The 23941-nt window shown below is 42.9% G+C and overlaps 1 protein-coding gene across 2 annotated transcripts in view; it reads left to right on the forward strand.

The window, feature by feature from the left end:
- Positions 1 to 23941, forward strand: part of NOS1 (nitric oxide synthase 1) — a 148117-nt gene that overhangs the window by 61309 nt on the left and 62867 nt on the right. For both annotated transcript variants that reach the window (XM_043966167.1, XM_043966157.1), the window contains exons 4-9: positions 9145 to 9273; positions 12323 to 12468; positions 13086 to 13248; positions 15234 to 15325; positions 21307 to 21448; positions 21703 to 21842. In XM_043966167.1, the coding sequence (XP_043822102.1) occupies positions 9145 to 9273; positions 12323 to 12468; positions 13086 to 13248; positions 15234 to 15325; positions 21307 to 21448; positions 21703 to 21842 (812 nt within the window). The remainder of the gene's footprint in view (positions 1 to 9144; positions 9274 to 12322; positions 12469 to 13085; positions 13249 to 15233; positions 15326 to 21306; positions 21449 to 21702; positions 21843 to 23941) is intronic.

A 23941-nucleotide genomic window follows, 5' to 3' on the forward strand; every position in this document is an offset into this window, starting at 1 on the left:
GCATCCCATAAATTTCAATATGTTGCCTCATCATTGTAATTTTCTTTAATGAAATCATCAGTTGTTTCTATGATTTGTTCTTTGACCCACTTGTTTTTTAGGATCAGATTATTTAATTTCCAAATTATTTTTAATCTCTTTTTATCAATTGTTGACTTCAAATCAATCCCTGCCTGTGGTAGAATTAAGGGGAGAGGTGGGATAGGGAAAAGAGGTTGGAGGGATGAGAAAGGAGTAAGAGCCTCCCCTTACCCAGCCTATTCCCAGTGACACCCCAGTCCCACCCCTGCCCACTCTGTGCTTTATATATGGCTGTGAGGTTTAGGGAGGTTAGAATGGGCCGCTATTAAATTAAACTCTCCCGCACACACCCTTCTACACACTACCTCATCAGAAGCATGGCATTTGCTCATCCCCCCGGGGAAATAATGGACTGGTGTCAGCTTCAAAATGTCAAAATCTTTTTAGAGGCATTTCCATATTTCCAGGTGTTATCAGCATTCCGTTAGCCACTCCAGGGAGTCCAAGGCCAGGATAAAAGTTGGCAGTGGGTGTCAGTTGTATATGCTATTTCTTTTCTGCTCTCTATAGTGTCAAAGGGACATTATTGTTCATTTCTAAATAAGGAATCACCACCTTGCCAGAAACAGCTTTGCTGATAGTAGAAAGGGACAGCCAGACAGACAGTAAACAGAAGTCTGAATGAAAGAAAAGGTCTGTTTTCAGTATTTTTTTAAAAAGGGGGGGGGCAGCTAGGTGGCGCAGTGGATAGAGCACCGGCCCTGGACTCAAGAGTACCTGAGTTCAAATCTGGCCTCAGTCACTTAACACTTACTAGCTGTGTGACCCTGGGCAAGTCACTTAACCCCAATTGCCTCACAAAAAAAAATTAAAAATAAAAAAATAAATAAAATAAAAAGTGGATGAAGATGAAGGCTATCAGAAGGGAAAAATTCAAAGCTTCAGAATCAAACTTTTCTTCACACCATCATCTTCACCACCACCACCACCACCACCATCATCAATAACAATAAACAATAGTTGAGATAGCCACTTGCCCCAGGACCATTTATATCACTACTCTGTTTTTTTTTAATATATATATATATATATATATATATATAATGAGAACAAAATAATAATAATGAGATCTCCTATTCTCATTTAGAATTTAGGATAAATAATAGTGAAATCTTACATAGCATTTTGCAGCAATATAAACCCCATAAATTAGGTTGTACAACAGTTATTGTGCCTATTATACAAATGAGAAAATAGAGATTTATAGAGGTAAAACTGTTTGCTCTTGGCTGCTAGTGTCAGAGGCTGGACTTGAACCCAGGCTTTCTGACTCTAAGAAAATATAATACCTCACTTTGAGATAGAATTTTGTAGTTTCCAAAGCATGTTCATATACAATACCTGATTGCAGAAGCATGGATTTAGAGCTGAGAAAGATCTTAGAGAGCATCTAGACCAATCCGTTCTTTTTACCTCTGAAAAAACTGAGGCACGGAGAGTTTTGTAAATTTAGAGCCAGAGGAGACACTATCCTTTTTTTTTTCTTTTTTTTCTTTTTTTTTAGTGAGGCAATTGGGGTTAAGTGACTTGCCCAGGGTCACACAGCTAGTAAGTGTTAAGTGTCTGAGGCTGGATTTGAACTCAGGTACTCCTGACTCCAGAGCCGGTGCTCTATCCACTGCGCCACCTAGCTGCCCCAGGAGACACTATCCTAATGCTTCATTTTACAAATGAGGAAACTAAAGATCAAAGAGGAGAAATTTTATACAGCTGACAAGTAGCAGAGTAAGGACTTGAACCCCAATTTCTTTGAATCTAGCTCTGGCTTTCTTTTCATTGCATCACCAATCCTCAAAACAACCCTATAAGGTAATGATTAATGGCATTTTATAGATAAAGGAAACTGAGTTTCAAAGAGATTCTGTGACTTGTCTAAGGTCACCCAACTAGTTAGAGGCATCATGGGAATGTAGACCCGGGACTTCTGACTCCAAGGTCAGTGGTCACTCTAGCATACCACACCAGACCCCTTGAGCATAAATCAGATGCTAAACCTGCCTTCCAGGAGTCCCTGTTCTATCCAGGTTACATATGTGGACCTACACACACACACACACACACACACACACACACACACACACACACACAGTATAGTCATGATCCTTGTTGAGCTAGAATAACTACTATCTGGACCTTTGTGTTGTTCTCTTATCTGAGCCAGATAAGTGAAAGCACTGGCTAAATGAAGTAACATTCCAGGGTCTCCATTGATTTCCTTAAAATCTATCCCTTCATCAAAACAACCCTGACTCTCTTTCCTAAGCTTCTTGACACTAGTTCCCTAAGCATTTTAGAAATATCCTGTGTTCTGAGATTAATTTCTATATGAGAGCTTCCCAAATCCCCAGATATAAGCTGCTCTATCCACCCCTCCCCCATTCTGTCCTTCTGGCTTTCCCTTGATCCTGCTTATCCCTCAGGCTGGACAGCCTCTCATCCAAGGTTGGCTCATTTGGGAATCCTCCTCTTCTTTTTCACACTCTTTTCCTCAGGTGACCTGGGAAATATGGAGGCAAAGTGTTACAGTTGAAATACCATTGGACAGGGACCCAAGTGACCTATATTTGAATCCTGGCTCTGCCAATTATCACCTCTGACACTGATAGGAAAGTCATCTCCTCTCTCCGGGCCTCAGTTTCCCAATCTGTAAAATAAAGGAGTTGGACTAAAGGTCCCTCCTAGCTCTAAGTCTATACTCCTATAGATGCAAGACCCAAATTTGTTCATCATGGCTAATGGTTAATCACTCAGAGAAAAAGGAATTCTGAGGCTTATACAATCAGGAAGTGTCCCAGGGAGTGTCATGGCAACGTGGGACAAGAGGGGTGCTGACGGATATTGGCTATATCCCTTGGATCAATTGGATCATGGCTGATAAGTGGTGGATTTCTAACTCAACAACCTATAGAAAGTCTCAGATTTCGAGCTGGAAGGCATGTAGGTCATCTCATCCAACCCCTTCATCTTGTAGGAGAAACTGAGGCAAAGAGAAGTGAATTGAATTCTTAAGTTCATGGATTTCACAAAATCACAAAATTCAAGAGTTGGAAGGTAGCTCAGTAGCCCTTTAGCCTGACCCTCATTAAATAACAGAATTCCCACTGTCTTTGTCAAACTGAAAGGTGCCTTTAGTCTAACCCCCTCATTTATAGATGAGGCCCAGAGAAGTTAAGTGATGCATAAGTTCATAAATTTTAAGCTGGAAAGGGACCTTAGAGGGCATGTAGTCTATCAGACTTTACATTGCTCTTTGGGAAGCTTTTTGGGTTCGAGCAGACACTCAAGATTCACCATTGATGAGAGTCATGAGAATGGGTTTCCAGGAATGTACTCAGTTCAGTCTCTTCCTTTTCTAAGATCATTGGTCAAAGCCTATGCTAAACCTTTGGTGACATATTTCATTTCCCCTGACGATAACCTTCGGTGCCCCACGGAAAACTTAGCTTATGAGCCACATTGTGCTAATAGATCAGAGCCAGGGTGTAGCCAGGAAGTTGTGTTTGTGCCTACAAGTGTTTGGGTTCAGCCCTCCTGCCATTTCCATGTATTTTCCTCACTATTTATTTGAATAGCTTTTTAATTCAATGTAGAATGGTGCCAGCCAGCCACAATGAAACCTGGATTTAGGGGCCTCCAAATGCTTCTTCCCAGATCAGCCTCTGTGTTTCCACTCAGTCAAAATGGTACTTTGGAACAATCATGAGCTCTTGAGTCAGAGGATCAAGGTTCATATCCAGCCCAGTTCTGCTATTTACTAACTGGGTCACGTTGGGCATGTGGCTCCTCTTATCTGGACCTCAACTTCCTCGTATATAAAATGAGAGAGTAAGACTAGGTCCCAGCCAGCTTGCAATCCTTTGACCTGATAGCCACACCCTAAGGCATCTATACTGTCAGAATAAGTAGGTCAGCAAGTTGGGACTGAGCCATCTCTGTTTTCCTCTTTGTTCCCTTGTTTCCAAATTAGCTGCTGGTTACCAAGACTCCTAAGCAACCCTGGAATGATCTTCTGTGTATATGTAGTATACCTTCTGGGGCAGATTTATGAGGGAGGGGGGAGGGGAGATAGGGATGACAGTCACACAGGATGGGCAGGCAGGAGGAGGTTGTGAACTGCACCATTGGCAAATGCTCCAGAATCGATGAGGATACAGATCCATCAGAAAATAGTTGTACATAACTATATGGGTGATGGGGAAGAAGAATATCCTATTTCAGGCTCCCCGGGGATTTTTGAAAAGGGTGAATCACATTAGAAAGAATATGAAGGAGTTAGGGATATTTAGACAGCAGAAAAGATGCCTCGAGGGTAAAGAGAGAGGATATTAACTGTCTTCTAGTATTTGAAAGGTCCATCATCTGGAAGAGGGATCAGATTTGTTCCACTCTGCTCCCGATGTCAGAGCCAGGACCAATGGATGGAAGTCATAGAGAGCCACATGTAGGCTCCAACAGGGTAAAGTGCTTAACAAGGAGACCTATCCAAAAGTGGTGTGGGTCACCTTGGAAGGGCAGGTCTTTCCCATCACTGGGATTGGATGGGGTGGAATGCTTGCCATGGGGTGGAATAAATGATCTCTGGAGGGCTGGCCCTTTAAGCTCTTACCTTCCATAATAGAGGTCTTAAAGGTCTGTCAAAAGGAAGCAGAGGGGGCAGCTAGGTGGCACAGTGGATAAAGCACCGGCCCTGGATTCAGAAGGACCTGAGTTCAAAACCGGCCTCAGACACTTGACACTTACTAGCTGTGTGACCCTGGGCAAGTCACTTAACCCTCACTGCCCTGCAAAAAAAAAAAAAAAAAAAAGGAAGCAGAAGGGGCAGCCTTAAGAGATACTTGTTTCCCTCTTAATATTGCTCTTAGGGGGCAGCTAGGTGGTGCAGTGGATAGAGCACCGGCCCTGGAGTCAGGAGGACCTGAGTTCAAATTCGGCCTCAGACACTTAACACTTACTAGCTGTGTGACCCTGGGCAAATTACTTAACCCCAATTGCCTCACTAAAAAAATTAAATAAATAAATAAAAATATTGTTCTTAAAACTAAGGCTGGATGACCATTTTTAGGGGATTTTGTAGAAGGGACTCCTGCTCAGACATGGGTTGTACTTGTTGACTTTTTAGTTTCCCTGAGTCTATGAACCCTATGAATTTTGTACCAAAAATTAATTTTTAATAATATGATTCATAAAAATGATAATTACCAAAGTGATAAAAGACAGGTAGGTAGTCTGTCTACCCACCCATTCATCTATCCATCTACTTATGTATTTATTTAATCTATCATCTATCTGTTCACCTATCTACTTATATCAATCTCCTGATCTGTCCACCTATCTCTCTATACTGATATCGATCATCAAATCTCACATCAGACACTAGCTGTGTGACCCTGGGTAAGTCACAACCCCAATTGCCTTAAACATCCATGGCCATCTCCAGTTGTCCTGATATTTATCTTGCCACTAGACCCAGTTGACTCTGGAGGGGAGTAAGGTTAGTGACCTTGCAAAGCCCTCCTTCACTTAAATTCACTTAAATTAAGTGCAAGTGATGACATCACCCTGCTGTCATGGTCCTCTTCAAGAATGAAAGACAGGGGGCAGCTAGATGGCACAGTGGATAGAGCACCGGCCCTGGAGTCAGGAGTACCTGAGTTCAAAACTGGCCTCAGACACTTGACACTTACTAGCTGTGTGACCCTGGGCAAGTCACTTAACCCCCATTGCCCCAGGGGGAAAAAAAAGAATGAAGGACAAACAACAACAACAATATCATATATCTATCCATCCATCTATTCCTTCATCTATCTTTCTATCAATCCATCCATTTCTTCATCTACCTATCATTCCTTCTACTACCTATCCACCCCATCCATCCTTCCATTCCTTCATCTATCTATCAGTCTATTTCCCTGCCTAACTGCCTATCAACAAACCTTGACTAAGTGCCTACTTTGTGGCAAACACTGTGCTAAGCATTAGGGGTTTGAAAACACAAACAAAACCACCCTTGACCTGATATTCTAATGGAGAAAACAAAATACACACATATGAGTATATACACAATATAGGGATAGGGTTTGAACCTCTGATCTAACTCCATTAGAATAAGGGACTCACTTATGTGAAAACTCCCTCTACTAATGTAAATCATCTTCTCCATAATTTCGAGTCTTACAGAGTTGTCTAGAACATTATTAAATGGCTTCTCCATGGCCACACAGCCAGTATAGGTTAGGTGTAAGACTTGAACTCAAGTCTCCCTGATTCCAAAGTCAGTTCACCATCTGCCATATCCTGCTCACCTGCTCACCTGCTCATCAATACAAGGTGATTTCTGGGAGTGAGGACAACTAGCTGCTAGATCTGGGAGGATGAATCAGGAAAGATTTCACATAGAAGCGAACTGGGCTTTGAAGGAAGATAGGGATTCTAAGAGGCAGAAGCAAGGAGGCTGCATTCCAGGAATGAGGAACAGAAAGAGCAAAGGTTCAGAGACTGGATTTGGGATGTTATGTTGAGGAACTAGAAAGACAGACAGATGGTATATGGATGGATGGATAGATGGATGGATAGATAGATGAAGGAATAAATGGATAGAAAGCTAGATGGATAGATGGATGGATGGATGAATGGATGAAGGGGAGAAAGGGAAATGGATAGATTAATGAAGAATGGATAGATCACATTTATATACACTTTAAGGTTTGCAAAACATCTTATAAGCATCTTCTTTGAGTCATCTCAAAGTTCTAATACTGGCTTTTTTCGCACAGGTACTCTGCTAGACCTATCAGTTCCAATGCCTTTGCATTTTTGTCTTTTTCTCTCCTGACTCTGACACAGTACTTAGCACATAGTAGGCCTGTAATAAATGCTTCTTGGATTTGGTCAGAATGGACCACCACAGGGGCAGCTAGGTGGTGCAGTGGATAGAGCACTGGCCCTGGATTCAGGAGGACCTGAGTTCAAATCCAGCCTCAGATACTTGACGCTTACTAGCTGTGTGACCCTGGGCAAGTCACTTAACCACAGTTGCCTCACCAAAAAAAAAAAAAAAAAAGAATGGACCTCCATTATTGAATTACCCTGGGCTTTCAAAATCCCCCAGGGTACTATCCCTGCTTTTCAAAGTCAGATACATAACTTTGAGAGATCCTATCCACTCAACCATTGACAGCTACCCATTGAGCCCCAGAGACAATGGCACTGTCCACCTGAAAGGCTTCTATTGTTTCTACTTTGGATGCAAATCCAGAAAGACTCAGTCAGGCAGGGCACCTGGCCCACTCCAGCCTGATGTTCACATAATACTTTCACAAGTGTCCCTAATCTGTTCTCTTATAGGGGCACCTCTGTCAAGTCCTTTGCATGGCACCCATGCAGGCCTCTGACTGCTATATTAATCTCTCCATTTGTCCCACTCCTGAGTCACCTAATATCACTGCTGCCTAATTAAAACATCAAAGCCCTAAGTACAACAGCCCTGCCAGAGGCCCCTTAATGTCTGGTTTCGAGTGTGCAACCCCATGAGACTGAGGGCTGATGGGTGGAGACCATTCTTCCTCTGGTCGCCAATTACTCGCCTCTTTAATGATCACCCCAAACACATCTGGAACTTCAACAGATGGCCTCTTTTATTTGGCCTGCTATCTCTCTAGCTGGAAGGGCGCCCACCCCTTCTCTTCGTGGCAAACGATGGCTCCCTGATACCCACCCACGGGGCCCCACCCAACAAAAGTGCCTCCTGCCACGCTCACCCACCAAGGGCTGCCTGTCTTCTCTACAGACCTCCCCATAACAGCCAAGCATGGAGGGATAGCTCTCCTGAACTATAGCCTCCTATTCAGTTGTGGTGGATCATCAGAGGCTAGAGCTGCCCATTAGGTATAAGGCATGATGGCATAAAGGCACTTATTATAAAGATTTTAATGAGACATAGTTCCTGCCTTCAGGGACCCGAAGTCTGATAGAAAAATGAAGTCTCAGATGCAAATAAGTAGAATACAAGGCAAATGAAAAGACTATTAGAGATATATGAACAGAATACTCAGAAATCATCCCTACCCTGTTTTCTAGATAATAAAGCTTCTTATTTTCACTTTCATATACATATATGTATGTATATATAAGCAACCTGGTTTTTTTATATTTAAAAACTACATTTCAATATCATTGTTTCCTTTGTTATCTTGTTTTATGAATTATAAAATATCATTCTGAGGGCTAGGCCATAGCCAGGTCTAAGGAGCTTATGGCACACCAAAAAAGGGAAGAACCACTGTTTTAGTCCAATTTTACCATTTTACAAATAAGGAAACTGAATCACAGAGAAGTGAAGTGATTTATCCATGGTAACACAGGTGGTAAATAGAAGAGTCAGGATTTGAACTCAGGCACTCAAATTAAATGTATTCTCTCCTAGAAAAGGCTAGAGCAATAGAAGTAGAGCTGGGAGAGACCTTGGAGGTCATCCCATCCTAGCCCCTCATTTTACACATGAAGTCCAGACATATTGAGGGTCTTGTGCAATATCATAGAATCATAGCTCTAATGTTGGAAAGAACCTCAAAGCCTGTTGATCCCAACAACTTCATTTTCCAATTGGGCAAACTGAGGTTCAGGGAAGTTAAATGACTTGCCCAAGGTCACACAGAATCAATATTTAATCTCAGATCTCTTAACCCCAAACCAAATGTTCTTTCCATTATATCACACGATTATTCCAGAAGAATGTTGTTGTTGTTGATTCATTTCAGTTGTGTCTGACTCTCCCTGACCCCATGTGGTGTTTTCTTGGCAAAAATACCAGAGTGGTTTTCCATTTCCTTCTCCAGCTCATTTTACAGATGAGGACACTGAGGCAAACATGGTGAAGTGACTTGCTTAGAGTCACACAGCTAGTAAGTGTCTAAGGCCAGATTTGAACTCAGGAAGAGAAGTCTTCCTGACTCAGGCCTGGCACATCCACAGCATTATCTAGCTTCCCACATTCCAGAAAAATGATTTCCATTAATCGCCAGTGAATTCTATTCTTTGATGCCCCATCTTTGTTCTTTCTTCCAGCCCCCAATGTCGGGAAGGCAGTCACCTCCCAAAAATGGCAGTCCTACCAAATGTCCTCGCTTTCTCAAAGTCAAGAACTGGGAAACAGATGTGGTTCTCAATGACACGCTCCACCTCAAGAGCACCTTGGTAAGTCCCTCTGTAAGATCTCTGCCTGGGGATCTCTTACCTTTTGGCCTCAAACCCATTGGTGAGTTAGAGGGTTGTCTACCCCAAGCACGGGAAGACTTCCCCTGACAGAATGAGAGGATGAGAATACTTTGTTCCAGCAGCCATAAAGGCGGCTGAAGCAGGCACTGTGGAGTGCTTAGAGCTTGGCCAGACATCAAAGATGCCAAGGGCCATCATCAATAGTCCTGACTTTTGTCCTACCACTGGACTTTGATAACTCTGGATGAGAGAGTGAGGCTGATGACTTTGTGCAGCTCTGTATCACTTAAACCCAGTTCATGCACAGGTCAAGACATTCCCCAGCATCTATCACTTTACGCCAACATCCAATGCCACCGGACCTCTGAAAACAAAGGACGAACAACACCATCTTCCTCGTTCAGGCCATTATCACCTTCTACTGGGGCTATTTTCAAATCTGTTTTCTAAATGATTTCCCTACTTCTCTCTCTCCCCCGAAATCCATCACCACCACCACCATAGCTAGCATTTATACAGTGCTTCAGTTGTTTGCAAAGCACTTTGTAAATGTTATCTCATTTGATCCTCACAACTACCTTGGGAGTTAATTCTCATTAAGAGTCCGCAATGGTTTTTTCTATTGCCCGTGGATTAAAGTCTTTCTCTTCTACCTTTCACTCAACCCTTTCCATTGTCTAACTCAGGCTATGTCTGAGCCATACTGATCAGTTCTGGGCTATGAGAATTTTAGGAAAGATGTTGCTAAGTGGACTCATAAAATCACAGCCTGTCTGAGCCAGATGGGACCTAAGGGATACTCTGACCTCTTCATTTTACAGAAGTGTTGGGACCCACTGAGGGGAAGTTATTTGCCCAGCATCACACAGGTAGTTAGTGGCAGAGCCTCAGTGAGAATTCAGCTCTCCTCGCTTCACAATCCAGGTCATGAAATGTTCAGTAACCCTGGCCCTGTTCTATAAAGACAGTAATTGAGTAAGCTATTCTTAGAAAGTAAGGGCTTCCCTGCCTGCCCCTCTGGCTAAGATAAATGAGCTTCGTTAGAGCCCCCAGGAGACCACTTAGTGATGCCCTAGAAGAATACATTCCCTTCCCTAGAGAGGAAATCTCCATCTAGAATATAAACTCTTAGAGCAGGAAAGGTGTGTCAGAGGTAATCTGCTCCAAACCATATCTAAAAATCCATCCTCAGTAAGTGATCATCCAGCTTTTGTGGGAAGAATTTCAGCAAAGGGAAACCTTGTGCCTCCCCCATGCCAACTTTACCCCAGTACAAACTTACGAGACAGTGCAACCGATTTTGGACAACTCTATCTCCCCCACCCCTGCTCCTGCCCACTGGACTTAACACATGTAATCCCTCTTCCACATGGCAGACCATCAGATGTTCAAGGATGGCTATTGTGTCCCCATTCAGTCTCCCCTTTCCAGGCTAAACAGCCCCAATTCAGAGGATCATAAATCGAGAGCTAAAAAAGAACTTACAAGGCATCCAGTTTAACCTCTACATTTTACAGATGAAGAAACTGAGGCCCAGAGAGGTGTGTGATTTGCCCAAGGTCACACAGTGGCATGTGGCAGGACCAGGGTTTGAACCCAGGTCCTCTCACTCCAAATCCAGGGCTCTTTCCTCTGTACCAGGCTGCCTTCCATTTTCATGTGGTATAAACTGGGACGTCTTCACCATCTGGGCTACCATCCTCCAGAACTCAATTACCCATGTCGTTTCTCAAAGGTGGTACTCAGAATATTACCAAGTACCATCTCCAAGCAGCATCAGTAGGGCATAGTCCAAAGAGCCCGGGACAGTGCAACAAGAAGAGCTAAATTCTTGTATGAACTTTGCTGCTAATTTGCTTTATGGTGCTTGGCAAACAATTTCCCCTCGGTGGGCCTCAGTTTCCACTTTTGTTAACTGAAGGGGTCAGACCAGATGATCACTTAGGTCCTTCCAGACTACATACAGTCTGAGCTGGGCAGGGTCCAAGGAAACTATCCCCTCCATGTTCCTGGATGACATACCTCTCTTAATACAGCCTTGTTTCCTTATGGTATGACCATGGTAGAATGAAAAGGGTATTGGATTTGGAGTCAAAGGACTTGGGTTCGAATCTAGACTCTGCAGATTACCTCCTATGTGACCTTGGGCAAATCTTAATCTCTCTGGGACTCAGTTGCCTTTATTTGTAAAATGATACAACTGAACCAGATGATGAAACTGAGGTTCTGATTGCACACTGTGAATGTTAGACTAGTAAATTTCAGAATCTGGATTCAAACCCAGGCCCCCAACTCCAAGACGAAGGTTTGGTTTGTTTTTTCCCATTTTATCAACTCAGCATTTTGACAAGTTTGTGAGGCTGGCTGGTACTGCTAAAGTCTGGCTTATCAACCAGAGAGCCAAGCAGTTGCCTCCATGACCATCAGGGCACAATTTGGACATAGGCAGGGAGGCAGACCACAAGTTCTTATTAAGTTTTTATTATGTACCAAACATAAGACTAAGCATTAGGAAAAGAGAAGGAGAGAGGAGAGGAGAGGAGAGGAGAGGAGAGGAGAGGAGAGGAGAGGAGAGGAGAGGAGAGGAGAGGAGAGGAGAGGAGAGGAGAGGACAGAACAGGACAGGAGAGGGGAGGAGAGGAGAGGGGAGGAGAGGAGAGGAGAGGAGAGGAGAGGAGAGGAGAGGAGAGGAGAGGAGAGGAGAGGAGAGGAGAGGAGAGGAGAGGAGAGGAGAGGAGAGGAGAGGAGAGGAGAGGAGAGGAGAGGAGAGGAGAGGAGAGGAGAGGAGAGGAGAGGAGAGGAGAGGAGAGGAGAGGAGAGGAGAGGAGAGGAGAGGAGAGGAGAGGAGAGGAGAGGAGAGGAGAGGAGAGGAGAGGAGAGGAGAGGAGAGGAGAGGAGAGGAGAGGAGAGGAGTTACTGCCTTTAAGGAACTTACATTCTTAAAGGGAGAAGACAACCCACAATAAAGCAGTTACCATCCATATTTCACTGGCTGAGTCATCACTCTGTTTCTCTCCTTTCCCTCTAGAACACAGCTTGCACGGGGCAGATCTGCATGGGTTCCATCATGTTCCCCTCCCAACACATACGGAAGCCTGAGGATGTCCGGACAAAAGAGCAACTCTTTCCCTTGGCCAAAGAGTTCATTGATCAATACTACTCATCTATAAAGAGGCAAGTGGATGTTGCATGTTGTCTGGTGTGCTTAACACAGTGTTCTGGGTTGTCTATCCCCTGGCTCAATGGTTAATCTCCATGAAGGCAGGGACCTTACTTACCTAAGTCATATCCTCCAGAACAGGGCTCTTCCTTTAATGAATGTTTGTTGAATGAATGAAAGAAAGAAAAATCCTGGGGACCCCAGGGTTTTCTATCAGGTAGAGGAAGGACCTTCTACCCATTTGAAATCCTCCTTCAATGCCTCATCATGAGGTACAGGTGACTCCCAGTTCTAGAAATCTACACCAATGAGACAGAAGCTCTAGCAAGTACTTCCAAGCCAGAAAGGATTTGAGTGAAAGTCTAGTGATGGTATAGCTGGTATCTGGGAACCAGCCAAATCGGTCTGAGAACCTACGTAATCCCCAACTTGGTAATAGAGTAATACATTTTTCAATGACTACTGCTCCCTAAGACTGAAATGCAGAGAGGTTATGATCTGAGCTGAGTTGGGCTGTGGGGAGAAAATATTTACACCAACAAAAATTTGGGTACTGGACCTGAAATTTCACCAGGATAGGGAACTCTTGGTAAGGAAACTTCTTCTACCCCCACCTGTCCTTCCTACGCAGATTTGGCTCCAAAGCCCATACAGAGAGACTGGAAGAAGTGAACAGGGAGATAGAAACGACCAGCACCTACCAGCTGAAAGACACAGAGCTGATCTATGGAGCTAAACATGCCTGGAGAAATGCTTCGCGCTGTGTGGGCAGGATCCAGTGGTCTAAGCTGCAGGTAAATGCCATGTTTCTCTGTCTCCCCTTTTCTCTTGCTCCCCTCCTTCTCTCCCTCTCCTTTCTCTTCTCTCTCCCCCTCTTTTCCTTTCTTTCCTTTCTCTCTCTTCTTTCTCTTATCTCTCTGTCTCTTCTCTTCTCTCCTCTTTTCTTTCTCTTCCCTCTTCTTCCCCTCTCTTTTTCTCTGCCTCTTCTGTTTCTTCTCTCTGTCTCTCTTTCTTCTCTCTGTCTCTCTGTCTCTGTCTTGTCTCTGTCTATGTGTCTGTCTCTTTCTCTATTTCTCTGTCTCTGTCTCTCTCTGTGTGTCTCTCCATCTCTCTGTGTGTCTCTGTCTCTCTCTGTCTCTCTGTCTCCCTGTGCCTCTGTCTCTCTATGTCTCTCTGTCTCCCTGTGCCTCTGTCTCTCTATGTCTCTCTGTATCTCTCTGTGTCTCTCTGTTTCTCTGTCTCTCTCTCTGTGTCTCTCTGTTTCTCTGTGTGTGTGTGTGTGTGTGTGTGTGTGTGTGTGTCTCTGCATCTATCTCTCCAGACCTAGATCTGGCTTACAATGGGATATGGTGAGAGGAATGAACAATGGGGACCTTCCATTGGATGACCATAATAAAGAAATGCTTCAACCTGGTTCCAGGCTATGTAGGATGTTAAGTCTGAACAGTTGAACAAATTATGTCAATATCAAGGTCATGGACTACTATAACCTGATTCTATGAAAATCAATCACTATGAGGCATAGAAAGAAATCTGGAAAGATCCTGATGAAATAACATGAGGCAAAGGCAGCAGAAACAGGACAGAGGAAACACTGACTACAGTGCCAGAGTGGTTCATGGGAAAGGGAGGTAGATCTGGAGCTGGAGAGCTGGGATTCAGATCCCATCTCTGTGACCCTGGGCAAGTCCCTTCCTTTCTCTGGGGCCTCAGTTTCCTATACTATAAAATGAGGGGAGTCTCTGTGGTCTCAGCTCTAGAGCTAGGATTTTATGATCATATATATCATGGAAAGAAATGTAAACTGAGGATCATAGTCTTATGGAGGGGAAGGACCTTAGAGGTCAATGAGTCCAACCTCCTTATTTTATAAATGAGAAAACTGGGGACCCTTAAACCAAGATCACATAGCTAGCAAGTGGCAGAGCCAGGATTCAAACACACACCCATAAACTTGGATAAATGGACCAAAAAAGAAAGTTAAAGAGGGGACCTCATGGGAGTCACTGACAAGTTTCTAAGAGCATACCTGCAGCAAGGTGGCAGAGAAGTTTAGAACTCTGAACCTATCACCAAGAAAACCTGAATTTAAATCCTGCCTCAGACACTTACCAGTTATATGACCCTGAGCAAGTCATTTGATCTCTGTCTGCCTCAGTTTCCTTATCTGTAAAATGGGGGTAATAATAGCAACTCTCTCCCAAAGTTGCTGTAAGGATAAAAAGAGAGAATATTTACTATGTGCTCTGCAAACCTTAACGCTCTATAGAAACGTTAGTTATAATTATGATGGTTTGGAGGAGAAGAAGGAGAGGAAGAGTACCTTAAGCAAGTCCTTTGATCTCTCTGTGCCTCAGCACCCTCATCTTTAAAATAAGAAGGTTGATCTCTAAAGTCTGTTCCAATGATAAATCCAGGCAATTCTTGTCAAAGAGATTTCACTGGTTTTATTGGCCAAGTCGCTTCTCTTAAGACCAGTTCATCTTTGAAGTCGTGTGGATGATTATTTAACACTTGTTATTCTGTTCAAATCTAACTTTATGTGACTAGAGATTGTTTCCTAGTCACATAAAGTTAGATTTGGACAGAATAACAAATGATAAATAGTAATCCATAGTCCTGTTCAGTGCTCAATCCTGTGGTCCTGTGCTGATGTGTAAAATGCGTAATAATTAGAATCATCATTGAGGGAAAGGGTAAAAAAAAATAAAAGGGTAGGTCTGGGTTGAAGGAATTGAGGAGAGAAAGAGAAAGTCATCCTGCAATGCTTTTCTTTCAGGTGTTTGATGCACGAGATTGTACCACAGCCCACGGGATGTTCAACTACATCTGTAATCACGTTAAGTACGCCACGAACAAAGGGAACCTCAGGTGAGCTCAGAGCAGAGGCTGGGCTAGGAAAATAGAGCCTGTTTTGTTGTGTAATGGGAAGAAAACTGGACTTAAGAATCTGGAAATCTCAGTTTGGGTTTTCACTCTGTCTCTTGTGACCTGTGTTACCTTAGCTTAATCTTTCCAAATCTTAGTTTCTTCATCTGTAAAATGGGGGTAATAATGCCAGCCCTCTATCACATCCATGGTTATTATGAGGAAACTGCTCTGTAAACCTCAAATCATTATAGAAACATGAGTTGCTATTAAAAAGTTAAATGCCTCTCTATTTAAGATGTCCCAAAGGCATCAGAATATCATCTGGGCTTGCCTGGGAAATGCTAACTGATTACAGAAGCATCTGATGAAAGAATCTTTGGCTGGACTAAGTGGTTTCACTGCTCCCTTAATTTTACTCAGATCTATGACTCTGCTGCGTCTGTTCAGCAGGCTAGATGAGTGCTTTTGATGGCAGGATACTGGGTAGAATTATGATGGGGATGATACAGTTGCTAGAGACTGGCAGTATTCCATACAATATCACTGGGCAGGGCAGTGGCTGATCTCTACTGTACAATTCTGAATTGGATGCTGGCGCTTAGATCACCGATGCCATTTCTCCTGTCTGCTATCTCCCTTAGCTGTGCCCCTGCATCCCACTTCTTGCCACCCCTACAAGATTCCTATCCTTTTCTCAAAACCCAATCAGGGGGCCGCTAGGTGATGCAGTGGATAGAGCACCGGCCCTGGAGTCAGGAGTACCTTAGTTCAAATCCGGCCTCAGACGATTGACACTTAATAGCTGTGTGACCCTGGACAAGTCACTTAACCCCAGTGGGGCAGGTAGGTGGCACAGTAGATAGAGCACTGGCCCTGGAGTCAGGAGAACCTGAGTTCAAATCTGGCCTCAGACAGTGTGACCCTGGGCAAGTCACTTAACCCCAATCCACTCACCAAAAAAAAAAAAAAAGAAAAACAACCCTCAATCATTGTACACCCCAGGTGATATTACCATTCTACTGAGCTAACACAGCCTCCTGGGAAGGGTAGTCCAAAGACTTTCCTCCATGAATGAAGCTCTCTCAGCCTCAAGAATTATGAAACCATGGAATCCCATTCACAAAGACTTCCTTTCCTACAAAATTTAATTGAATTAAATCAAGGGTTTTTAACCTGGGGTACATGAATGTATTTCATTTTCATTCAAATTTTACATTAACTGATACAAAATGAAAAGAATATATATTTAAAATATTTTGATAATTGTATTCCCTTTCTTTTTTCTTTTTTTAAATTTTGAGGCAATCAGGGGTAATTGATTTGACCTGGGTCACACAGCTAGTAAGGGTCTGAGGCTGATTTTGAGCTTAGATCATCCTGTCTCCAGAGATACTGCTCTATCCAGTGTTACCTAGCTGCCCTGATAATTGTATTTCAATATAATTAGTTTCCTTTATAATTCTATGTGTTTAATTTTGTTCATTTAAAAACATGATTCTGAGGAGGGGACACAGAAAAGATTAAGAACCCTTGGCCCTTTCTCACTTTAAATTCTACAATGCTAAGATTACCCATTTTACAGATGACAAAACTGAGACCCAGAGAAAACAAATGACTTGCCCAATGGGGACAAAGGATTACAGGTCATACTGGGAAGAGTGAGTGTCTTGATAATAATAACTAGAATTTATATAGAACCTTAAGGTTTACAAAAAGCTATACAAATATTATCATTTGGTCCTTCCCAACAGCCCTGGAATGCAGGTGATATTATTATTATTCCCCTTTTGTAGATAATGAAACTGAGACAAACTGAGGACAAGAGACTTGCCCAGTGTCACTCAGATAGTGTCTGGGGTCAGATGTGAACTCAGTCTCCCCTACTTCAAGTCCAATGCTCTAACTACTGCACCACCTTGATGCCACTCCCCAGAAAGGATAGTAGAGTTCCTTTATTATGAAGACTCTTTTCTTCTGCCTCCTGCCCATGATAACCACATCATTTTGTGAAGTACAATCCACATGTCGGGTTCAGCTCCCCAAAGCAAAGTTACCTATTTGTTAATCTGGAAGGGGTGAACTTCCAAATGTCTGAGAGCCTACTGACCTTAGAGAAGAAGAGACCTTTCTACTGGGAACACCAGCCAGGTAGCATTGAGCCTGCCTACTCAGCCCTTTCTTAGCATCTGCCACAGCTGGTGAGGATTACCCCACAGACCCGAGAAAGAAGAGATGATATCAGCTCAGGGCCACCCGGGGCTGTTCCCCACAAGCCCTTAAGCTATACTTAGCTCAAACATTAAATTGAGCTCCCTGCTTTATACAAAATAAGCCTGAGCATAGGTTGTCTTGAATCTGTCTCCTCCCGGAGACAAGAGAACTATAATCACTTGGCTGAGCCTATTCAGAAGAAAGAGATCTGAATTCTAATCCCAGTGGGGAGCCTGCTGTTTAAGCTTCCATTCTTAACCCTCATTTCCATAGTGCTATAAGGTTTCCAAAGCACTTTCCCCACAACAACCCTGTGAAATAGGGAGGGCCAATATCATTCTTTCCACTTGGCAGATGGGGGAACTCAGGTTCAGAGAAGTTGTGAGTCACCCACAGTCCCACAATTAGTGTTAGGTCTGGAATATCCTGGCATCGAAGATTTAGAACCGAAAGGGTTCTTCATGGTCACAGATTCACAGAATTTCAAATTTAGATGAGATCTCCCCTTGTTGTTGTTGTTGTTGCTGTTGAGTCATTTCAGTCCTGCCTGACTCTTCATGACCCCGTATGCTATTTTCTTGGTAGAGATACTCACGTGGTTTGCAAAGCCAAAAAAATGTGGTTTTTTTCTACAAACCATTTTACAGAAGAAGAAACTGAGGCAAACAAGGTTAGGTAACTTGCCTAGGGTCACATAGCTAGTAAGTGTCTGAGCCTGGATTTGAACTCACAAAGATGAGTGTCTTCCTGACTCCAGTACTCTGTGAACTATCACCTAGAGATCTCAGAAACCAATTAGTCCCTAGTTTCTTAAACTGTGGGTTTGCAATGCCATATGAGGTCATGTAACTGAATGTGGTGGTAGAGGGAAAATTTGGCAAAAGTAAAATGTTAAGCTTTCTTATATACCTATGTACCTGGCTAATGTAAACATTTCACAGGTGAAAAGGGATCTTGAGTGGGAAAATTTTAAGAAGCCCTGATCTAATCCAACCCATACACAAAAGGAATCCCCACTAGAACATAACTCAACAAGCGACGGTCCAACTTCTAGGACAACTAGGTAGCCCAGTGGATAGAGCATTGTGCCTTGGAATCAGGAAGACCCAAATTCAAATCCAGCCTCAGACACTTAATAGCTGGGTGACCCTGGGCATGCTTAATCACTTAATGCCCTCAAGCAACCTGCTAATAATAACCCATACTAATGCATTCAAAACTAGAAGGGAGACAGAAAGCTGGGATACAATTTTTATAGGCAGTATTTCTGATAAAGGCCTCATTTCTAAAATATATTGGGAATTAAATCAAATTTACAAGTATTTAAGTCATTCTCCAATTGAGAAATGGTCAAAGGATATGAATGGCTAGTTTTCTGATGAAGAAATCAAAGCTATCTATTGCCATATGAAAAAATGCTCTAAATCACTATTGATTAGAAAAATGCATATTAAAACAACTCTGCCGCCTATCAGATTGGCTAATATGACAAAAAGGGAAGCTGTGGAAAAATTGGACCACTAATAATGCATTGTTGGTGGAGCTATGAACTGATCCAACCATTCTGGAGAACAATTTGGAATTATGTCCAAAGTGCTATAAAGCTGTGCATACCCTTTGATCCAGCAATACCACTATTAGGTCTTTTCCCCGAAGAGATCATAAAAAAGGAAAAGGATCCACACGTACAAAAATATTTATAGCTGCTCTTTTTGTGGTGGCAAGGAATTGGAAATTGAGGGGTTGCCCATCAATTGGGGAATGGCTGAACAAGTTGTAGTATATGAAAGTAATGGAATACTATTGCACTGTAAGAAATGATGAGCAGTTGGATTTCAGAGAAACCTGGAAGGGTTTACAGGAACTGATGCTGAGTGAGATGAGCAGAACCAGGAGAACATTGTACACAGTATCAACAACATTTCGTATTGATCAACTGATAGACTTGACTCTTCTCAGCAATACAATGGTCCGAGATAGTTCCAAAGGACTCATGATGGAAAATGCTCTCTAAATCCAGGAAAAACAACAACTATGGAATCTAGATGCAGATTGAACCATACTATTTCTATTGTTTTTGTCGTTGTTGTTTTTCTTTTTTGAGGTTTTTCCTTTTTGCTCTTTTTCTTCTTTCACAGCAAGACTAATGCAGAAATGTGTTTAATGTGATTGTACATATATAACCTATATCAGATTACTTGCTGTCTTGTGAAGGGGAGAGGGAAGGGAGGGAGGGAGAAAAATTTGAAACTAGAAATCTTATAAAAACAAATGTTTAAAACTATCTCCACATATAACTAGAAAATAATAAAATACTTTCATGGAAAAAAATAACCCATATTTCTGTAAGACTCTTGGGTTTGAGCTGTGTGACCCTGGGAAAGTCATTTAACCCCAATTGCCTCAACAACAACAAAAAAAAAAAAAACCCAGGACTCTTGGGTTTGATCCTCACAGTAGTCCTGCTCTTAACCTCTAAGACAAATTGCAAAAAAGGTGCCGACCTTCATTGGCAGAGGCAGTATCCTCTTTCCAGGAATCCCCCATATTAGAGTAATCACAATTCCAGCCCCTCTCCCTATACACAGGGCCCAGCACTAGGCATCTCAATAAGCATTTATTAACATAGGGAACTGTGACTATTCTCCCATTTTACAGAAACTGAGAATGAAACAGATGACTTGTCCAGGGTCACACAGCTAATAAGCATCAGAGGCTGGACTTGAATTTGGGTCTTCCTGCCTCCAAATCTGGCACTCTGCACTATACCAAGAAGCTACCTGGAAAACTATAGAGGCAGTGGTTATTCTTCATCTGTGAAGGGAGTTTTCCATACTAGAAGATCCCCCACACTGATGAAAGCACAGATCCAGGAGGTAGCTAGCTGGCACAGTGGATAGAGTACCAGCCCTGGAGTCAGGAGTACCTGAGTTCAAATCTGGCCTCAGACACTTAACACTTACTAGCTATTTGACCCTGGGCAAGTCACTTAAAAGCAATTGTCTCACTAAAAAAAAAAAGAAAGAAAGAAAGCATAGATCCAGGGGCCAAAAAGATAAAAAGGGGGTTGATATTAATTTTACTTTTATATATGAAAATATATAATTACATATAATGCATATTGATTTTATAGGTGTATATATTAATTTAACAGCCCAATTTTACACTGAACTTTAAAGGCTATGTTGTACTTTATCAGGTGGCTGGTACAAATATTATTGCTCCCATTTTACAGATGAGGAAACAGAGCATGAGAGAAGTATATCTAAGTCACACAGCTCAGAATGGGGATTTGAACCTAGGTCTCTGGCCCCAAGCTCAGGGCTCTTCTTAATAAAGATTCTTTAATTTTAAAAAATATGGACTACCTAAGGCCAACAGTGCCTCAAAGTGGTATCAACTTTGTCTTGGGTTTCAGCAGAGGGGAAGTTCAAGGGGACCACCATGACAACAACTAGCCCACTTGCCCTGCAGAGCACTGATCTAGAATTCATTGGCCCAAGCCGAAGGGGAGATGGATTACAGGATCATAGATTTAAAGCTGGAAAGGATATCGGAAGTGATTTCATATAACCCTCTCATTTTACAAATGGGTAAACTAAAGCCCAGATGGGTGAAATGAAATGATTTGTCCAGGGTCACACAGTTACTAAGAGGCAGAGCTAGAGTGATTTTACACCTGTTGGCTAAGCTGCATCTCCCAAAGCCTGATCCTTGAGCACAGTCCCATTCTCACCTCTGGTATCCCCTCCACCCACCCCGCTTTTCAGGTCTGCCATCACCATATTTCCCCAGCGGACAGATGGTAAGCATGACTTCAGAGTCTGGAACTCACAGCTCATCAGATATGCAGGCTATAAGCAGCCTGATGGCAGCATCCTAGGAGACCCCGCCAACGTGGAGTTCACAGATGTGAGTACCATCTGAACCCCCACCTATTTGGGAATGGAGGTGGGCAGGCACATAGCAACCCCATCTAATTCTTCATCTTTTGTCTGGGTTGGATCATAGAGGCTTAACCTCTTCAGCACCAAGGAGCCCCAAGAGTGAGGAGGGGCAGCCAAGATTCAGCCTTTTCCCCCACCCCCTCCTCCTCCTTCCTGGGTCGTGAGGCCCAGGAGGCAGGTGACACAGCTAAGTAACCCAAGCTGGGCATGTTGTTACAGATCTGCATTCAGCAAGGCTGGAAGCCCCCAAGAGGACGTTTTGATGTCCTGCCACTCCTGCTCCAGGCCAATGGCAATGACCCTGAGCTGTTCCAGATTCCTCCAGAGCTGGTTTTGGAAGTGCCCATCAGACATCCCAAGTAAGCTGGGCCAGGGGAGGAGAAAGGCAGGGCTTAGAAATATCCCATCTGCCATCAGGGACATCAGCTAGCCCCTTCCCCCTCCATCTCCCAGACCTCCTGAACACTTCTCATGGATAGGCTGGAAGATTTCAGGGCACTGTCTTCAGCCTTTTGTTTGAGGAAAGAGTGCAGCTTACCTTTCCCCCACCCCACCACACCCGAAATGGTAATAATACTAATGAACATGTATAGAGCATTTTCCATCCTTGTCTCATTGGAGCCTGTCAACAAGTCTGGGAAATAGGGATTGCAGGAACTATTATCCCTGTTTTTCAGATAAGGAAACTGAGGACCAGAGATATTAAGGCTTGGTCTGAACCAAGGCAACAAGTATTCACTGCATGAAATTGGGACCAGCTCTTTCCTTAACTATACCATATCTGTGCCCACATCTTCTGCTTCCTGTACTGTGTGACTTTTTCTGATTCCACTCTGAAGCACATGTTAATAGAACCTCTGCTATTTCCCAGCATCATGGGCAAGGAGGGGAAAAATGGAGGTATCTATCCTCTTGTTGGGGATAGGATAGGTAGGTAGACAGAAAGACAGACATGAGAGAGACAGACAGACGGATGATAGATGGATGAATAGATAGATGACAGAGACAAAGGCAGATAGACAGATAGATACATAGATACACAGACAGACAGACATGATAGAGACAGACAGACGGATGATAGATGGATGAATAGATAGATGACAGAGACAAAGGCAGATAGACAGATACATAGATACATACACAGACAGACATGATAGATACAAAGACAAATAGATGGAGACATAGATGATAGATACAAAAGCAGATAGACAGACATAGATGATGACGAGAGAGAGATGATAGAGACAAAGACAAATAGAGATGATAGAGACAGATGGACGGACGGACGGATGGATGGATGGATGATAGATAAATTAAAACCTCTAATATCTCAGGCAAGAGCATGGAGATAGTAAAGGACACCTTAGATTCATCCTCAAGAAATAAGATTTCATGAGGGGAAAGAGCCTAAGATGCTACCTCATAGAGGAGATTTAGAGACCACTGGACATGCCTAGGCTGTTTTCCAATGTCCTGGGGAAGCTGCCAAAAGAGGAAGGAACAGGGCTGGATCTGATCAGAAAGGAGCTCACACCTCTAATTCACATTTCAGCCAATGTACAAAGTTAGCAGCACCAAATATGCAGGGAAATATAGTTTACTATAATCTATAGGAAGACCATCAAGGGCAGAAAGTGTGTCCTTCCAAAATATTGTGCAACCTGGGATGGTGCCCCAGGTCCCCCACCCTAGTTATAACTATTGGAATTCAAATGTACTATTATAGAATGATACTTGAGTTCTTTAATACTTTAGTGACCCTGTAACCTCATCAGTGAACATCCAGCAATAGAGATTGCAACCCAACCAATGTGACCCTTTTCTTTTCCTTCCCACAAATACTCCACAGGAGAGTGTACCCAATGGACTGGACGCCTTTCTCTGGGTCTTGACATTACATACCTACCTTTAAGCACTTGGGCTTTTGATTCTTACTCAGCCTGCATTCAATTCAATTCAATTTACAAATAATTATTATGCATCTACCACATAGAAAACATTGTTTACATCCTAGGGACACAAAGACAAAAGTAAAACAGTCCCTGTTTTACTTACAGGGAGCTTACATTTTATCTGGGAGTGAAATACTTACAGTAATACAAATTAATTGAGAAAGAGGAAAAGAATGAGTTAATACACAGAGAGATCAGGAAAGGTTTCATAATAGAAGGCTGCACCCAAGCCATACTTTGAAGGGAATTTGTGATTCTAAGGGGCAAAGGTAAGGTCTATAACTAGACCATCTTCTTCTTCTTTTTTTTTTTTTTTGGTGAGGCAATTGGGGTTAAGTGACTTGCCCAGGGTCACACAGCTAGTAAGTGTCAAGTGTCTGAGGCCAGATTTGAACTCAGGTCCTCCTGAATCCAGGGCCTGTGCTCTATCCACTGCACCACCTAGCTGTCCCTAGACCATCTTCTTTTGTACTCTTGTTGCATGCTACTCATCACTGTTAGTGTGC

Source organism: Dromiciops gliroides, chromosome 1 (genome assembly GCF_019393635.1).
Source record: "Dromiciops gliroides isolate mDroGli1 chromosome 1, mDroGli1.pri, whole genome shotgun sequence".
Lineage (NCBI taxonomy): Eukaryota > Metazoa > Chordata > Mammalia > Microbiotheria > Microbiotheriidae > Dromiciops > Dromiciops gliroides.